Source organism: Symphalangus syndactylus, chromosome 5, assembly GCF_028878055.3.
Source record: "Symphalangus syndactylus isolate Jambi chromosome 5, NHGRI_mSymSyn1-v2.1_pri, whole genome shotgun sequence".
In the NCBI taxonomy this organism is placed as follows: Eukaryota; Metazoa; Chordata; class Mammalia; order Primates; family Hylobatidae; genus Symphalangus; species Symphalangus syndactylus.
The window spans coordinates 13856497-13872215 of NC_072427.2; the positions used below are offsets into that span (position 1 = coordinate 13856497).

The 15719-nt window shown below is 50.7% G+C and overlaps 1 protein-coding gene and 1 long non-coding RNA gene across 3 annotated transcripts in view; one reads left to right on the forward strand and one right to left on the reverse strand.

Moving 5' to 3' along the window:
* The window catches only part of FAM174B (family with sequence similarity 174 member B), a 37431-nt gene extending 30890 nt beyond the window's left edge, over positions 1-6541 (forward strand). The window contains exon 3 of the mRNA XM_055277132.2: positions 4531-6541. Coding sequence (XP_055133107.1) covers positions 4531-4534 — 4 coding nt within the window. The 3' untranslated portion in view covers positions 4535-6541. The remainder of the gene's footprint in view (positions 1-4530) is intronic.
* On the reverse strand, positions 5223-12501 carry LOC129482039 (uncharacterized). 2 transcript variants are annotated; one of them, XR_008657582.2, is made up of 4 exons: positions 8223-12501; positions 7983-8098; positions 6880-7408; positions 5223-5735 (listed from the first exon to the last, which is right to left on the reverse strand). It is a non-coding gene; the product is annotated as an uncharacterized lncRNA (long non-coding RNA). The 2 variants fall into 2 exon arrangements; XR_008657583.2 differs by lacking the exon at positions 7983-8098 and having other exon boundaries at positions 8223-12500.
* Positions 12502-15719: the final 3218 nt, after the last annotated feature.

Genomic DNA, 15719 nt, shown 5'->3' on the forward strand with positions numbered 1-15719 from the left:
TATGAGGATGGAGCCTTTGTGAACAGGAATCTGATCAAACAAACAAAAAGGAAAGAGAAAGAAAGAAAAAGAAAGGAGGGAAGGAAGGAAGGAAAGACGAACAACACAAATCATCCTAAGTGTCAATGCTTTTGCAAAAGCAAGCCACGTTTTTCAGATGTTCTTTTCTTGTATGTCCCTGGATGGAAGCAGTAGAACTGCCAGGGGCTTCCCTGATGCATGGTGGTGGTGTCCCCATGTCTCTCTGTCTGAGACATACTCACAGACAGGCCAGGCCTCCTCCCTCTGGCTTCTCCGTCATTCACTCGCGGGGCCGCTGCGTCCTCTTCCCAGGGTGTCCTTGCCGGCTGCACTGAGAGGTCAGCTGCCAGGGTGCCGGATGCCACTGACAGGTGCTGTAACAGGTGCTCCCGTGTTGAGGGCTATTTTGCCTGACAGACAAGCTTCTTGTAAAACATGGGCCCGACGCAAGTTGGGACACGTCACTCTCCTTTTGTGGGATGGTTGTAACCCAGTGTCATCCTACGGCACAGTGGGAAATCTGAACAAGCCTGGGCGGGGGCAGCTAAATATGCCTTCACTTCCTATAGAGATTTTGGTGGGGATGGTGGTCAGCACTGACTCTTTCTGACTTATCTTAATGATGAAGCAGGAATGTCACTAGCAGTTTGGCCGTTCTGGGGGATGAGAAGGGGGCCGAGAGAGGCTTCTTGGAATCTCTGTTTGTCACCTAGCACGTGTCTAGTTGGTGAGCCTGATAATTCCCTTCACCATGAGTACAGGCTGGGTAAGCCTGGCCCTGCCCTCGAGGGGCCTGTGTTGAGAGTGGGAGACAGCAGGAGCATGGCCACTTTTTTCTTTTTCTTTTTTTTTTTTTTTTGAGACGGAGTCTCGCTCTTGTTGCCCAGGCTGGAGTGCAGTGGCATGATCTTGGCTCATTGCAACCTCTGCCTCCCAGGCTCAAGCGATTCTCCTGCCTCAGCCTCCTGAGTAGCTGGGATTACAGGCGCCTGCCACCATGCCCAGCTAATTTTTGTATTTTTAATAAAGATGAGGTTTCCCCATATTGGCCAGGCTGGTCTCGAATTCCTGACCTCAAGTGATCTGCCCATCTTGGCCTCCTGAAATGCTGGGCGGGTGTGAGCCACCACACCTGGCCAAGCATGGCCACTTCTAAGACCACCTGCCAAGCCCTCTCACAGAGGAAGGAACAGAGTGCTGTGGGTAGCCAGGAAGGGGCAATAAGTTCTTCCCAGAGGAGGTGAAACCTACAAGTTCGAGAGGACCAGGAAGTGAGCCCAAGGTGGCTCAACATGCAGGGAGCAGTGAGGGCATTCCAGGGAGAAGTAACAGCAGGTGCAGGTACAGGGACGTTTGAGCCAGCATAGGGATCTTCAGTGAGCGGCAGCTTTGAGCCTCTGCCCCCCAGGCCCCTACTCGGGGGAACCCCAAAGCTTCTGGCCAATAGATGGTTACAGGGAAACAGCTAGATGACATTGAGAGAGCCAGGACTTTACAGCCAGCCTCCTCTGGAGACAGCCTGGTATTGTTCCTGAGTCCCCGTCACCTCAGAGAGCCTGAAGGCCCAGCCGACTACACTGCTGAAACTTGGGGTATGGCTCTACCACCTCCTGGAGAGGCCCAGAGAGCCCGTGGCCAGGCCTGACCTGGGCAGGTGCTGCTGTGTGCAGGTGGACTTCTCCCCGTGGAGGCGCGTGAAGGATTCTGCGATAAGCAGCGTGGCTCCCTACCTTGTGTATGTGTGGGCGTTTCTTAAGCACACGGATGTAGACAGCAACCTGGGGGTGAGGTGAGGGCAGACAGCCTGGTAGGGGATCCCTGTAAGATTCAGAGCAGTCCCGTGGGATGCCCAGACACTTACGGAGGTGAATTTCAGCATGGCAGTGGTACAGAGTTTGCATCTCTGTTGATTCTGCCGGCTGCTGTCCCCAGAGCCCGCAGGCCTGCTGTGGCCAGATCTGCTGTGGTGCAGCTATGGCGATCAGGTCCCTGCCCTCACCTCTGATTCTTGGTCTTTGAAATCTTCACTGCTCCTCCCCAGTTCCTGTGCCCCCACCCCTCATCCTCAACATTGACCTTGCAGCAAGATGCAGCGGAAGGCCTGATGGTGGAGTCAGACCTGGTAGGAGCCTTGACATTGGGGGTCCTTAGTCCCTTCCTCTTTGCAGTGGGGGGTGTGAGTGCTTGGGCTCCGAGATGTTGGTTTGTGAGGTTAGCTCCCCTGACTCCCCAACCCACAGAAGGGGCCAGGGGTCACTGTAAGAAAGCCAGCCTCCTGCACAACTTGGACATGGCTTGCTGGAGATTTATTTTTCTCTTTCTCCAGTCTGTTGAGTAGGGGACTTCAGTGGCTAATATGAAGATACTCAAATTTTTTTTTTTTTTTTTTGAGACGATCTTGCCCTGTCACCCAGGCTGGAGTGCAGTGGCAAGATACTGGCTCACTGTAGCCTCGACTTCCCGGGCTCAAGTGATCATCCCACTCAGCCTCTTGGGTAGCTAGGACTACAGGCACACGCCACCATGTCCAGCTAATTTGTTTAGTTTTTGTAGAGACAAGCTCTCATTATGTTGCCCAGGCTGGTCTCTAACTACTGGGTTCAAGCGATTCTCCTGCCTTGACCTCCCAAAGTGCTGGGATTACAGGTGCGACCCACTGTGCCTGGCTTATGTTTTCTCTTTGAACAACTTTTTATTTGGAAAAAAAAATTAAACTTCATGCAAAAATAAAAATAGTGTAGGGAACACCCTATACTTTTAACTCATATTTTCCTGTTAACATTTTTTGCCTGTCTGCTTTCTGATTCATCCATGTATGTATGTATGTGTGTGTGCACACAAATGGTTTTTACTAAACCATTAGAGGGTAAGTTATATATACCATGGTCCTTTCCTGCAAATGATTAAGTATGTATTTCCTAAAAATAGGTTGTTTACATCTTCTAGTAAATAGCTACCTGACATGGTAATATATTTGGTATTATATAATATTATGACAGAAAGTTCATTATTTTGTAAATTCTATTAAATCCTTGTTATTTTTGCTCATGTGATTATATAATGCCCATAATCAAACATCAAGAGGTGATGGTGGCAGCTTTAACTGGTCAAATTTCCCCTCCTTTTCTAAGTCCCTTTAGATGATGTCTTGAGCAGATTCATTTTTTTTTTTTTGAGACAGAGTCTTGCTCTGTCACCCAGGCTGGAGTGCAGTGGCACCATCTCAGCTCACTGAAACCTCTGCCTCCCAGGTTCAAGTGAGTCTCATGCCTTAGCCTCCCAAGTAGCTGGGATTACAGGCGTGCAGCACCACACCTGGCTAATTTTTGTATTTTTAGTAGAGACAGGGTTTCACCATGTTGGCCAGATTGGTCTCGAACCCCTAACCTCAAGTGATCCACCCGCCATGGCCTCCCAAAGTGCTAGGATTACAGGCGTGAGCCACCAAGACTGGCCACAGATTTAGTTTTTAAACTTACGTTTTTTTTTTGAGACAGAGTCTTGCTCTGTTGCCCAGGCTGGAGTGCAGTAGCGTGATCTCTGCTCACTGCAAGCTCTGCCTCCCGGGTTCACACCATTCTCCTGCCTCAGCCTGCTGAGTAGCTGGGACTACAGGTGCCCACCACCACTCCCAGCTAATTTTTTGTATTTTTAGTAGAGATGGGGTTTCACCATGTTAGCCAGGATGGTCTCGATCTCCTGACCTTGTGATCCATCCGCCTCGGCCTCCCAAAGTGCTGGGATTACCGTGCCTGGCCTAAACTTATTTCTTGTACTTCTTATGTTTTCTGACACTGTGGTGTGGGCCTGGGGTTTAAAGGTAAGGAAGCTTAGTTGTGGCTTTTGTCTCAAGCTCCCAGTCTAAGCAAGAGACCAACACTAATCAGATACATAAACCAGGAGTCAGCAAACTATGGCCTGTGGGCCAAAATCAGCCCCGCTGTCTGTTTCTGTACAGCGCAGGAGCCAAGGACGATTTTCACATTTTAATGTTGAAAAAGAACCAAAGGAAGAATACTATTTTATGACATGAGAAAGTAATATGCAATTCAAATTTCAGTGTCTATAAATAAGATTTTACTGGAACACAGCCATGGCCAAGCATTTCTTGCTGTGGCTGCTGTTCTACCACAACAGCAGGGTTGAGGAGTTATCACCGTGATTGTGGGATATTTCCTCTCTGGACTGTTATAGAAGTTTTCCATCCCCTAGTGTAAACACCCTGGAAGTGCTGGCAAGGAGGGATATAAGGAGAAAGAGGTTGTGTTCTAGGGAATCTGTTTGGGGAGCTGGGGGGGAGGGATCCTTAGTTAGGAACTGAGGGGAGGGAGGCAGTTTGCTGGAAGAGTGGATTGCACCTTCCAGACAGCACGCTCAAAGGTCCTGTGGCTGGGGACTGTGGCCTTTTCAATGGCTGAGAGGGTGAGGGATAGAGTTGTTCAGGAGGGCTCAGAATGGGTGCGAGGCTCTGCTGGAAGGGGCTTACTCTTGTCCTTCCCTTTCTTTTAGGTAAAACCTGTTTCCTAGCCTGTTGGCATCCTGTGGAAAGTTGGTCAGCTGCAACCTGGGGTGTGAAGGACCTGGAAGCCCTCTTGCGTCGGAGATGTTGAAACCAAAACAAACATTATGTATAAAACCCCAGCTCCATCGTGGGTGTCAGGCGTCTGCTCAGACTGTCACTGGCAAGCTCGTTTCCACGTCACCACGATGGAGTTGCTTCTGCCACCCTTTGAGTGCCCCTTTAAAGTGCCCCCCACTTCTACTCCCCACATAAGAGGCTTTGTGCCTGGCTAAGGAGCAAAGGGTAGAAATATGTTGATTTTAAAAAAGTTTTTTTAAGACAATTGTTGACAATAGTAAAAGAGATCAGGAGGATCAAGAATCTAAAACAAGCCTGAAGGATGTCCAACTGTGTATTTAGAATTTCCGACATTCTTCTCTACTGGATCTACACATTGGACCCTGTCTGATCCTTTGCTGCTTTTTTGGCTTGGTCAGGTCCTGGCCTCATTTTGGCGTTACCTGTGTCAGAGTTCAAGGTGGATGTGCTTAGAGCTGGTCAGCCCCTTCCAGACCTGGACACGTCTGTGGCTCCTTTTCTTTCTTTTTTTTTTTTAAAAAAAAGTTCAGCAGAAATCAGCATGGCTAGTTCACAAAGAATTTCCAGTATCAGGGAAAAACTGTGTGTGTGTGTAAGTGTGTGTGTGTGTGCGTGTGCGCGCGCACGTGCACGTGCATGCGTGGGCACATGTGTGATACCTATAAAACAGTTTCTCCTTCTCTGAAGGGAAAGGAAAGTGCTAGGCAGCCTGTGATTAGCAACATTCTTTGCTTTTTTGTTGTTCCTCTGCTCTATCACAGTTCTACATTGTTTGCCTTAGAAATGTAATTTTTAAAAACCATTTTAAAAATGAACGGTGATTTGGCTGGCTGGAAAAAAGCACACTGTCAGGGATACTATATTTGAAGTCAGTCTAGACTGGGCTGGACTAGAAACCCGCCTGGACCCAGGAGACGCCACAGGACCCAGGAGGTCCCTGCCGGAAGCAGAGGTTCAGGTGAGAGTGGCTCACCTCTGAGCTGGTGAAGTGAGGACTCGCCTGTGACATGACCCAGAGATCTGCTGCTGGCTTCTGGAGACAGGGCCTTGGGCTGACTTCTCAGGTTGATTGAGGCCTCCCAATTAGTGGTGTTCCCAGGCTAGAGGTGACTGGCTGCAACAAAGATGCTTCTATTAGTCTATTAGCAGTGCCTTCGGGACCCTGGGCTTTTGCTCTCTCTAGAAAGGGTTTTTTTATTTTTTATTTCCCCCTTTTTTTCCTGGCATTGCTCCGGGGTTTGTGTATTTGCCTGTTTATTGTCCTGCTCTTTTTTTTTTTTGGATGAAAACTCCAGCCTTTTGCAACTCACCTCCCTCTTCAGGTTCTTCAGTTTTCTGAGAAGAGTGGGGATATGTGGGAAGGGGCACAGGAGCGCAGCAGCCTCCACCTGCCAGGAAGGCAGTCTGGCCTCTGCAGGAAAGAGCAGAGCCCGTGGGAAGCCCTGGGTGAGGATGGCACAGCTGGCCCACCACGCATGGCATTGCCAGCCACAGGGGCGCTGCGTGTAGTCTCTACTCCCTGCATTTCACCTTCTTTGTTGACTTTCCTTCTCTGTTTTCCCCCATCTGTTTGCCAGAGGGGTGGGACTGGCAACAGAACAGCCGTGGCTGCTTTATCTCTCCTCTCCACGGTGTACTCAGGCCTAAGTGGTGACTCACGGGAGCCCGGCCACCTCACAGCTGTTCGCCCCCTCAACCTTTGAACTGGAACTGCTGGCTCACACGGGGTTTTCGACAACTGCAGCTCAATCTCATGGAAAAAGCTGGATTCCTCTGCCTTACGCGGAAACAACCGGGCTCCATCTGCCAGGTGCTTGCCACTGGTCCTGGCAGAAGTGGCGGCTGCTGAGAGTGACCTTCCGAATCCTTGGTGGCACTTCAGCGCTACAGGCTCTCCAATAAAAACCCTTTACACACAAACCATGAGTACCTTGGGCTTGGATGTTTTCCGTGGTGTAGGCCAGCGAGGCACCTTTTGTGAAGACAGAGGTGGGTGGGCCCAAGGCTGAGGAGGAGGGCGGGGATGGGAGCTGGGCGGGAGGTGTTCGGATCCTGGTGATTTAGAGAGAAGCTTGGAAAAGGAAAAGGAAAATGCTTGGGGGTGGAGGGGCATGCATGCTGGTTTTACATCTACGTACACAATTGGAGGCTCACTCGCTCACTTCCTGGAAGCTTGCTCCTTGGCTAGGAAATACTGAGCCCTAATTGTTTCCAGAATCAATCACATAAAAAACTGCTAGCTTGTAACTGCCTCATACCTGGCTTGCTTTACTCTTTCTGTGAGTAAGCGTGGGATGCATCTGGGCTGGGTTCACAGCGAGGTGAGAAAAAGCTGGGGAAATGCCCATTTGCTGCCGTTCCAGCTGGTTCCCTTGGAGGTCACCAATAAGTTGGGGGTGTGGTCTGTGTCCCTCCTCCTTGAGGAGCTACTCCTGTGCTCCGTCTTCTCTGCAACCGTAGCAGTGACTAAGGTTCTCCAGGGTAGCTCTTTCTCCAAACAACTGCGCGGCAAGCCAGCCCTGGAGAGTGGGTTTCCCCATCATCTCAGTCTTCTCGGAGAGTGTCCTCCACTGAGCACCCATCCTGTCAGGTTGGCTTGTTCAGATGCCCCGGGGACAAGCCAGCCTGATGGGGAGGAGGGTGTTTCGGCGTCCGCAGTGGCCTCTGTATGGCGGAGGGTCAGCTGGTACTGCAACTTGCCTTTTGGTTTTGAAGATTCTGTTGAGGCTCCATCCTCACCTTGACCTCTTCTACAAAATCTGTCTCCCCTGCTGTGCCGTGGAACACCTACGGGAAGCCAGTAAGTTAAAGTCCTAACATCAAAGCCCCTCCCTCTACTGCCTGCATCTCCTGTCATAAAAGCCTGAATTGTCTGGTTATTCTTACATACAATAAGATGGGGGGTGGGGGGATGCTTTATACGGACATGTGGGGATGGGGGATGCTTTATATGGATATGGCACATTATCCTCAAAGAGCCCTTGATGCAGTCATAAGTTTGTGTCCCGTGCCTGCCCCCTTTGGTGAAATTCTTGGGTGTTGGTATCATTTTAAGGGAATCGGGAAATTACCCAGAAGATCAGGGTCTGTAGAAGAGGGGTAGGGGGTGCATCAGTGACCCAAACTTGCTGGTGAGATTTGGCAGCTGAAGCCATTTAAAGAGATCGGTGGCTGGGCGTGGTGGCTCATACCTGTAATCCAGCACTTTGGGAGGTGGGTGGATACCTGAGGTCAGGGGTTCGAGACCAGCCTGGCCAACATGGCGAAACCCCCGTCTCTACTAAAAATATAAAAATTAGCCTGGTGTAGTGGCAGGTGCCTGTAATCCCAGCTACTCGGGGAACTGAGGCAGAAGAATCACCTGAACCTGGGAGGTGAAGGTTGCAGTGAGCTGAGGTCACGCCACTGTACTCCACCCTGGGCAACAAGAGCGAAACTCCGTCTCAAAAAACATTGGCACCTTGGTGTTGCCAGTTTCTGAAGAGGGGAGAGGAGGGTTATGTTACAAGCATCACCAACAAAGAGCACTGTGACTCAGCAGAGGGGAGAGCACTAGTAAAGACTCTGGGGATGATGCTGGGCTGCCTCCCCAGCCACCCACCTTCCTTGCATGCGCTTCTTGTAGCAGCATCATGAGTTTGCAGGTCCAGATGTTGCTTGCATTGTAACCACAGCTCCCTGTGCCCGCCTGTGCCTCCTGTATTTGGGTTAGATATTTTCTTATGCAAATAAATGATTTAATCTTTTCAGGGTGAGGGGCGAGCCCTGGGGACCTGGAAGGTGTTCACTCCAACACCACTAGTTCAGGAAGAGGGTCTGCCCCATAAGGCCCCCAGGCTGCTCATATTGACAGATGCAAACCGGCGCTTCCCTCCAGCCTGGTGGTGCCACAATTGCTTGTGGTTTTTATTTATCAGAGAATTCAAGAACACCTGATGTGGACTCAGTGTACACAGCATACCACTTGCGAAAACCGAGTTTGTTTTCCATTATTTTCGAGAACCAAATAGATGTGACTGTTCCGGGCGGCTGTCCTGAGCCGCTCCCTGCCTTGCTACCTGAGTCTTCTTGGGTCCAACAAGTACCTGGGTGTGACTCTCCTTGTAAAGTGCCTCAAAATTTGCTGTTATTTCTTGTAACGCTTAGTTGGTTTATCAGCAAGCTCATTTTCCCTGGGATGGGTTTTGTGATGAGCCGAGTTGATGTGGATGGGAACACAAGGAACTCTTGTGTGTCTGTTGGCAAATCCGGTGGCCCGCAGGCTCTAGTATAAGTGTCTCAATGGCTGATCTGGCCTGGGGTGCTGTGAACAGGCTTCCTGCTGTGAGCAGGTGAGAGTGTTGTGAATGAATTATCCCCAGAGTCTGCAAGACAACCAGCCAGGTGGTGCTGAGTGTGGTGGGAAGAGGAAATCGGATGCAGACAGACAGGCATGTGTTTCCTGGCCTCACTGCTCACTCACGAACCCTGTGATCTTGGCCCCACTTTTTCCATCTGCGCTACAGGAACACACCTCTTTGGTTATTGTGATCATTAAATTACGTAATTTAGCCAAATATCTGCTGCAGGTGCCTGGCACCACCAGCACCACTAGGAATGGTCGCCACCAGCACCACCACCTCCACCATGAATAGTTTTTGAGTTCTTCCTGGGTGCCAGGTGCCTTTGTGTACACACTTCCTTATTCAGTCCTTAACAGCATCCTTTAGGTAGGTATTATTCCTGGAACAGACTGGTCATTTCCATAGGTTCAAGGCTGTTTCCCCCGAATCATATTCACCTCCCTGGCTCTCCATAAGAAAACATCGATTTGCCTGGCACTTTGTCATCCTTTGAGTCCTGCCAACAAGGTGGTGAGGTAGGTGTGTTCATTTTGTACACACAGGGCTGGGTCTAGGAAGGTCAGTCATGGCACAGGGTCACATGGTTTCTAAGGGGCAGGTCTCAAACCACCAGTCTCCTGCCCTCTTTAGCACTTTTCCCTGAAGGGAAGACAAGGGGACTTTTCTTTTGAGACCAAAACAGCTCACACTTGGGATAGCATAGGATGTCATCTCTGGGCCAAAGAGACACGGTCATATGTTCCAAGAGGCACCCACTCTGTCTGTGGCTCCCTAATGGGGAAAGAGGTCTGCAGGGCAAAGGGACATATCCCCTGGACCCCCAGATCCTTCCTTTTCTATAATTCTCTGCCCAAATGCCCCTTTGCTAGCTGCCAGGGCCTGCACTGAGTTCATCTTCCCTAGGGCCACTTGTGTGCCCATGCCTCGGCTGAGAATGGCCAGCTGTGACTGAGACGTGGACATGGCTGGAGCTCAAAACATGCAGCCCGGGGTGTCCACACTCATGTGCGAGGCCCCTTGTTACCATGACCAGATGGGGATGGCGAGAGAAGGGGAATAGGCCGCAGACCGGGGCCTCCGCTGATATCCTGGCCTGAGCCCAGCAGACATCAGGAGCAGGTCAGCTGACCTGGGACCTGACTGGGGCTGTGTGTTTGATTTCCATTTCCATTCTCAGTTCTGCTCTCATCACCAAAGAGCCCACTCCTGGTGCCTGTGATGTTATGACAGACCGTAAGCCAAACTGGAGTCTGGTTCTGGGGGATTTTCTACGTCTCTTCTTTTTTCTTATCAAGACGTAGAGATGTGCTTTGAGGTTGCCACTGTTCCAAGATCATGTTGTTTTTCTTTGTGATGATTCTGTTTCCTACATTGTACGGTTTTGAGACCGTTTCTTGAGTCGGCCAGCCTTGACGTCAGCTCTCATTATGTGATGCTCTCATTTTCCCTCTTAGTCCCCTCAAGGTCTTGGTCAGCATCAGTGTACTTTTCTCTCTTTCCTTTAGTTGGAATCACCATCCATGGAAAATACTTACCGGAAATGTTTTGGAATAGAAAGTGAAGAAGAGCAGAGTTGTGTAAGCACCACATAAAGTAACCAATACATGGAATAAATAATCTCTGTTTCATTTGAAGTCTACTCCAGGGCAGTCTCTATTGCCTGGCGAGTCCATCTCTTTCTATCCACTGTTCACCCCACACTGGTGGAGTGGCGGTGTCCCTTTGCCGAGATGCCGAAATGCCCAGCTTGCCCATGAGGCGGTGGGAGGGTTGAATGAGATAAGGCACACAGTGGGTGCTTGATAAATGGGTGTCATCTTACTATACATCCAGCAGGTTTTCAGAGAGCCACAAGGCATGATGCTGGGGACTGCAAAGGTGGACGAGACAGGCACACTCCTGACTCATAAGGCTGTTGGTGTAGGAGGGAGATGAGGTTTGTACACAGAGCACAGGGTGGCCGCCGTCTGCTTTCCTGAGGCATCCCAGCAACCAAGAGCATCAGCTACTATTTATTGAGCTTTTAATATGTTCCTGGCATTGCGTTGAGAACTTTACATGCATTGTAAAGACACTCATTTGCATAGTAAGACTAGCTTGCACTCTGGAGCCAGACTCCCTGGGCTGGAATCCTGGTTCTAACATTTACCACTTGTGTGGCCTTAGGCACATCTCTTAACCTCTCTGTGATACCCTCTCTCTATCTGTAAAAGGGAAACGACAGCAGTACCGACCTCATCTGGATATTATGAATTGGATGTTTCAATGTCTTTAAAGCACGACCAGGCACATAGCACTAATGCATTAATGTGTCCAGCAACACTACAAAGTAGCTTCTCTGTTGGGGTGTTTACTTGTCAAGCTAGGAAACCAAGGCTTTGGTAATAAACGCACCCAGATCCCTTGCCAGCAGTGGTCTGTCTGCTGCTTGGAGGCCTGGGTGCTACCCACAGTGCTACATTGCCACCCAGTGCTGGGACTTGGCCTAAGGTCAGGGCCAGCCTTGCAGAAGGGTGGGCACTGATCCCAACCAGGTCCCTTGGCTCTAGGCCCCGCGAGAGCTACAAAGTTGTGTGAGATTGCAGAGGCCCAGAGAGAGTGCTGAGGCACAGGGGTCCCCTGAGGCTGTTCTCTTTCTTGGGGGTAAGAAGTTGGTGGTGACTGGTGCTTGGGGGAATGGGGCCCATGGATGTGTCTCTGGCTAGAGGAGAAGAGGATGAAGGTGGAGAGGAGGCCACAGAAGGGCTTTTTTGTTTACCTGCATAATTCAGCCCCTCCATTTCTTTTCTTTTTCTTTTTTCTTAATTTGGAGAAAAGGTCTTGCTCTGTCACCCAGTGGCATGATCATGGCTCACTGCAGCCTCAACCTGCTGGGCTCAAGGGATCCTCCCACCTCAGCCTCCCAAGTAGCTGGGGCTACAGTCTCGTGTCACTACACCCAGCTAATTTTTAATTTTTTGTAGAGACAGGATCTTACTGTGTTACCCAGGCAGGCCTCACAGTCCTGGGCTCAAGTGATCCTCTCTCTTGCCTCGGCTTCCCAAAGTGTTGGGGTTACATGTGTGAGACCCCCGGGCCGGCGACAATATCCATTTCTTAAAAGCAGAATGAATTCAGCTTCAGGGAAGCAAAGTCGGGCTGGATGGAATATTATACTCAGTAGAATGTCTGAGATCTCCCTCTGAGATGTCCCTCTTGCCACCTTTATTATGGGCACTTTAGAGGTGGCAACTTTGGGTGACACAGGCCCACCGTCTTAAGGGTTACTGTCCACGTCCCCAGTGCTGCTGTCATCTTCCCTAAGGGGAGCACCTGTGCTCCCCTGCATCCTTAGATGTGTGGGTCTTGTTTAGATTTGTGGGGCACCTTGATTCCAAATAGTCCCATCTCTTTAATGAGCATTTAAGAAACTGTCAGATCATGTGTCCCAATGTTGATTCAAGACTTGACCACTTTGATAGACATGAACTAATTCCAGTGTCTTCTAGATTCATTAGTTAAAAATAGGACTTGGAGTTATGAGAAACCATTTTAGATGGATTTAAATCAAATAGCAGAGTTTTGATAAAAAGTATATTTATTATAAAAGTGATCTTTTAACTGGTGAAAATTTGGAAGACAGGTAATTATAAAGAAGATAAAATAAGGTATCTAGATCATAACCCTGATTAGCATTTTGGTAGGTTTCTCTCTGAACTTTTCCCCTCCCTGCCTCCCTCCCTTCCTCCCTCCCTTTGTCTCTTCCTCCCTCCCTTTGTTTCTTCCTCCCTTCCTCCCTCCCTGCCTTCTTCCCTTCCCTCCTTTCTTCCTTCTCCCCTTTCCCACTTCCCTCCCTCACTCTCTCCCTCCCCCTTCCCTCCCTCCCTTCCTTCCTTCTTCCCTCTCCTCACCTTCCCTCCCTCCCTTCCTTCCTTCTTCCCTCTCCTCACCTTCCCTCCCTCCCTCCCTCCCTCTCTCCCTTCCTCCTCCCTCCTTCCTTCCTTCTCCACGCTTCCTCTTTCTTTCCCTCCCTCTCTCCCTCTCCCCTCTCTCCCTCCCTCCCTCCTTCCCACCCATCCATCCATCCTTCACTCACTCATTTGCAAACATGTACTGAACTCCTATTGTGCCAGGCACTGTGCTAATTGGAAAGCTCAATAAAGTGAATCTGGGGAGGACCAGGACACGTCACTGCCAGGGATGACAGAGAATAAAGTGCTGTGACAGGGACATGGGGCATCCGATGCCTGACAAGAGAGAGACCCGCTCTACCTGGACAAAGAGTGACCTCTGGCCTTGTGTGTGCCTTGCCGTCGTTTCCTCTACAAAAGTGGGTCATCTGACCTGATTTTTTCAGTTAATTTTATGAGCATTTCCCCATGACCATTAATATTTAAAACGGCCTTTTAAGAGACAGCCTTCCCATTGTCTTTTGTGGGATTGCACTGCTGAGTGACCCGTCTCCAATCTGTATTGGCAAAAGCTATGGACGAGAGAGGCCTCATGGAGAAGTACAAAGGGAGAGGCCTTGGGGTCTGACCTGGCTCCCAAGAGCTCAGATTCCAGGTAGTCTCCTTTCCTCCCCCTTATTCCTCCCCTTGGATCCCCTTTCACTCTTTCAGTCTGAACCTTAAGAGAAGGATTCAGCCCACCTAGGTGCTGAGCCCCACTTGCTGTGACCCGTCATTGTTTCTGCATGGCGACCAGGGAGCACCTGCTCCCTGCCAGGCCCAGCAATCAGGACCAGAGTATGTGCAGTTCTGACTCTGTGTTCTCCCCTCCCCTGGCAGAGAGAAGCTCAGTGACTGTCTTTGCGTCATTTGAGCAGAGCCCACAAAAGGCAGCTGCTGCCCATGGGGAGCCTGTCAAATGAGGGCCCAGTGGGCAATGTGAGCTGAAGTTCCTTGACCACGACAAGCCTATCAAACCCCACTGGCTTTCCCCAACCACTGCAGGCTACAAGTCCCCCAGTGACCCTGATGTGCAGTGAGTCTTCCTGAACCCTGTCCCTGAAGCAGCCATCATGTGGGATATGGATTCAATTTTATTTGCTTGCGGGTGTCTAATTGTCCCAGCACCACTGCCTTTGGATGCCGCTTGTGTCTGAGTCTACATCATTTGTCAGAGTTTTATGTATCTTTTTTCTGAGGTAGTAATAGTCATCCTCTGGACGAGATCCTAGAGCCTGGAAAGTTCCAACCTGAAAGTCTGTACCCAGGGACAGGACATCCTGTTGGGCAGGATGACAACGAGGAAGTTTCTGGAGCCAGCGTTCACCCTGGAGGGGTCCTTGGAGATCAAGGAGTTCAGCATCCTCGTTCCATACCCAAGGACACGTGGGCTTGGAGAGTTCATAGGAATTCCAACAATTCTCTCCACAGGAGGGAACGCCCCGCCCCCTCTGAGCCTGGACATCTGTCCTGGAGCCCTAAGCAAGTCTCTGTGGGAGGACACTGGCTTCATCCCCCTGTAGTTCTTCCTTCTATACCTGTGCCTCGTGGCTTTCCTGCCCACCTCAGAGGAGGATATCCGGGGCATATCAGGTATACACAGTCACCCACATCCAGACTATGAAGGGTGTGGCCACTGCACGCAGGACCAGAGAACGGATTTGGACACATCTGTAAATAAGCCTCAGGTTCACAGCACAGTGCCTTTCAAGGGAAGCACCGTAAGCTCACTGAGCAAGGGACCCAAGAGTCTGAAACCCTGAAACGTCACCCTGAGGGGGACCTGGAAACATTGTGTAGGGCGGTGACCCCAACTGGATGGTCAGACCCAGTGTGGCCTCTGCCGTGGGGGCATCAGCTGCGTGTTTCTCGGTCTGGAGGCCCCAGCAGGGCCTACCCAAGCTGCCGGGAGGAGGCTCCCCTGCTGGGGGTTCTTCGACAGGGTGTTGGGTGTTAGAGGCCCAGGGCCAGAGCACCAGGGGCCCCAGTGGGGGGAGCCAGGTGTAGGGATGCCACCCACCAGCCCAGCAGCGACTGCAGGAGGCCCACGGAGGTCACCTCGGGAGCCTGGATGGAACACGCCACGTTCTGATTCAGTGGATCTGCTGTGTGAGACGCTGCATTTCTAACAAGCTCCCAGGAGTTGCTGGTGCCGCTGGGCTAGGAAGCACATCTTAAAGAGTGAGACTTTTAGGCTGCTTTTTTTTTTTTTTCTCTACACCCTGCTTCCAGCTTCTGATTTCTAGCCCTGGAGGTGTAGGCCACAGCCCCGAGTAGCCCCAGCCCCACCTGCTTCTCCCCAGGGTTCCCCAGCCCTCCACTCTTCTCCCAGGGTCATTCACATCATCTTTGATTCGGGGTTTTGTCTGTCCCCCGATCCCCCTCTCTTCTGCAGCACCTCTCATAACCCCTGTATTAAAATCACAGTGACCAGACGCGGATGCCCTGGCTGGGGGATCACACATGTGAACCTGCAGACAACTCCAGACACCCAAGGCCCGGAAGGCCCACGTGAGGATGTCACCCACCCTGGAGGAGACTTGGATGGGGTGGCAAATTTCTGTTTGGAGGAAGAGGGTTTCCAGGATGGTGGATGCCAGAAGATGGTCCTGATGTCTGAGGAAGGGCCACGTAGTCTGATAGGATGGTAAGTCGTCAGCCCACTCAGATATTTGGCTGGGCCTTTCTGATGAGTGGAAGAGACTTCAAAAAGTACTACAGATTGTCCTTTCCTTCTCAGCAGCCAACAGGTGAAAAAAAAATGCTTTATTTCGAAAGACAGGGTCTAGCCGTTGAGGAGGACGGAGTGTATCCTGCAGGGCCTGC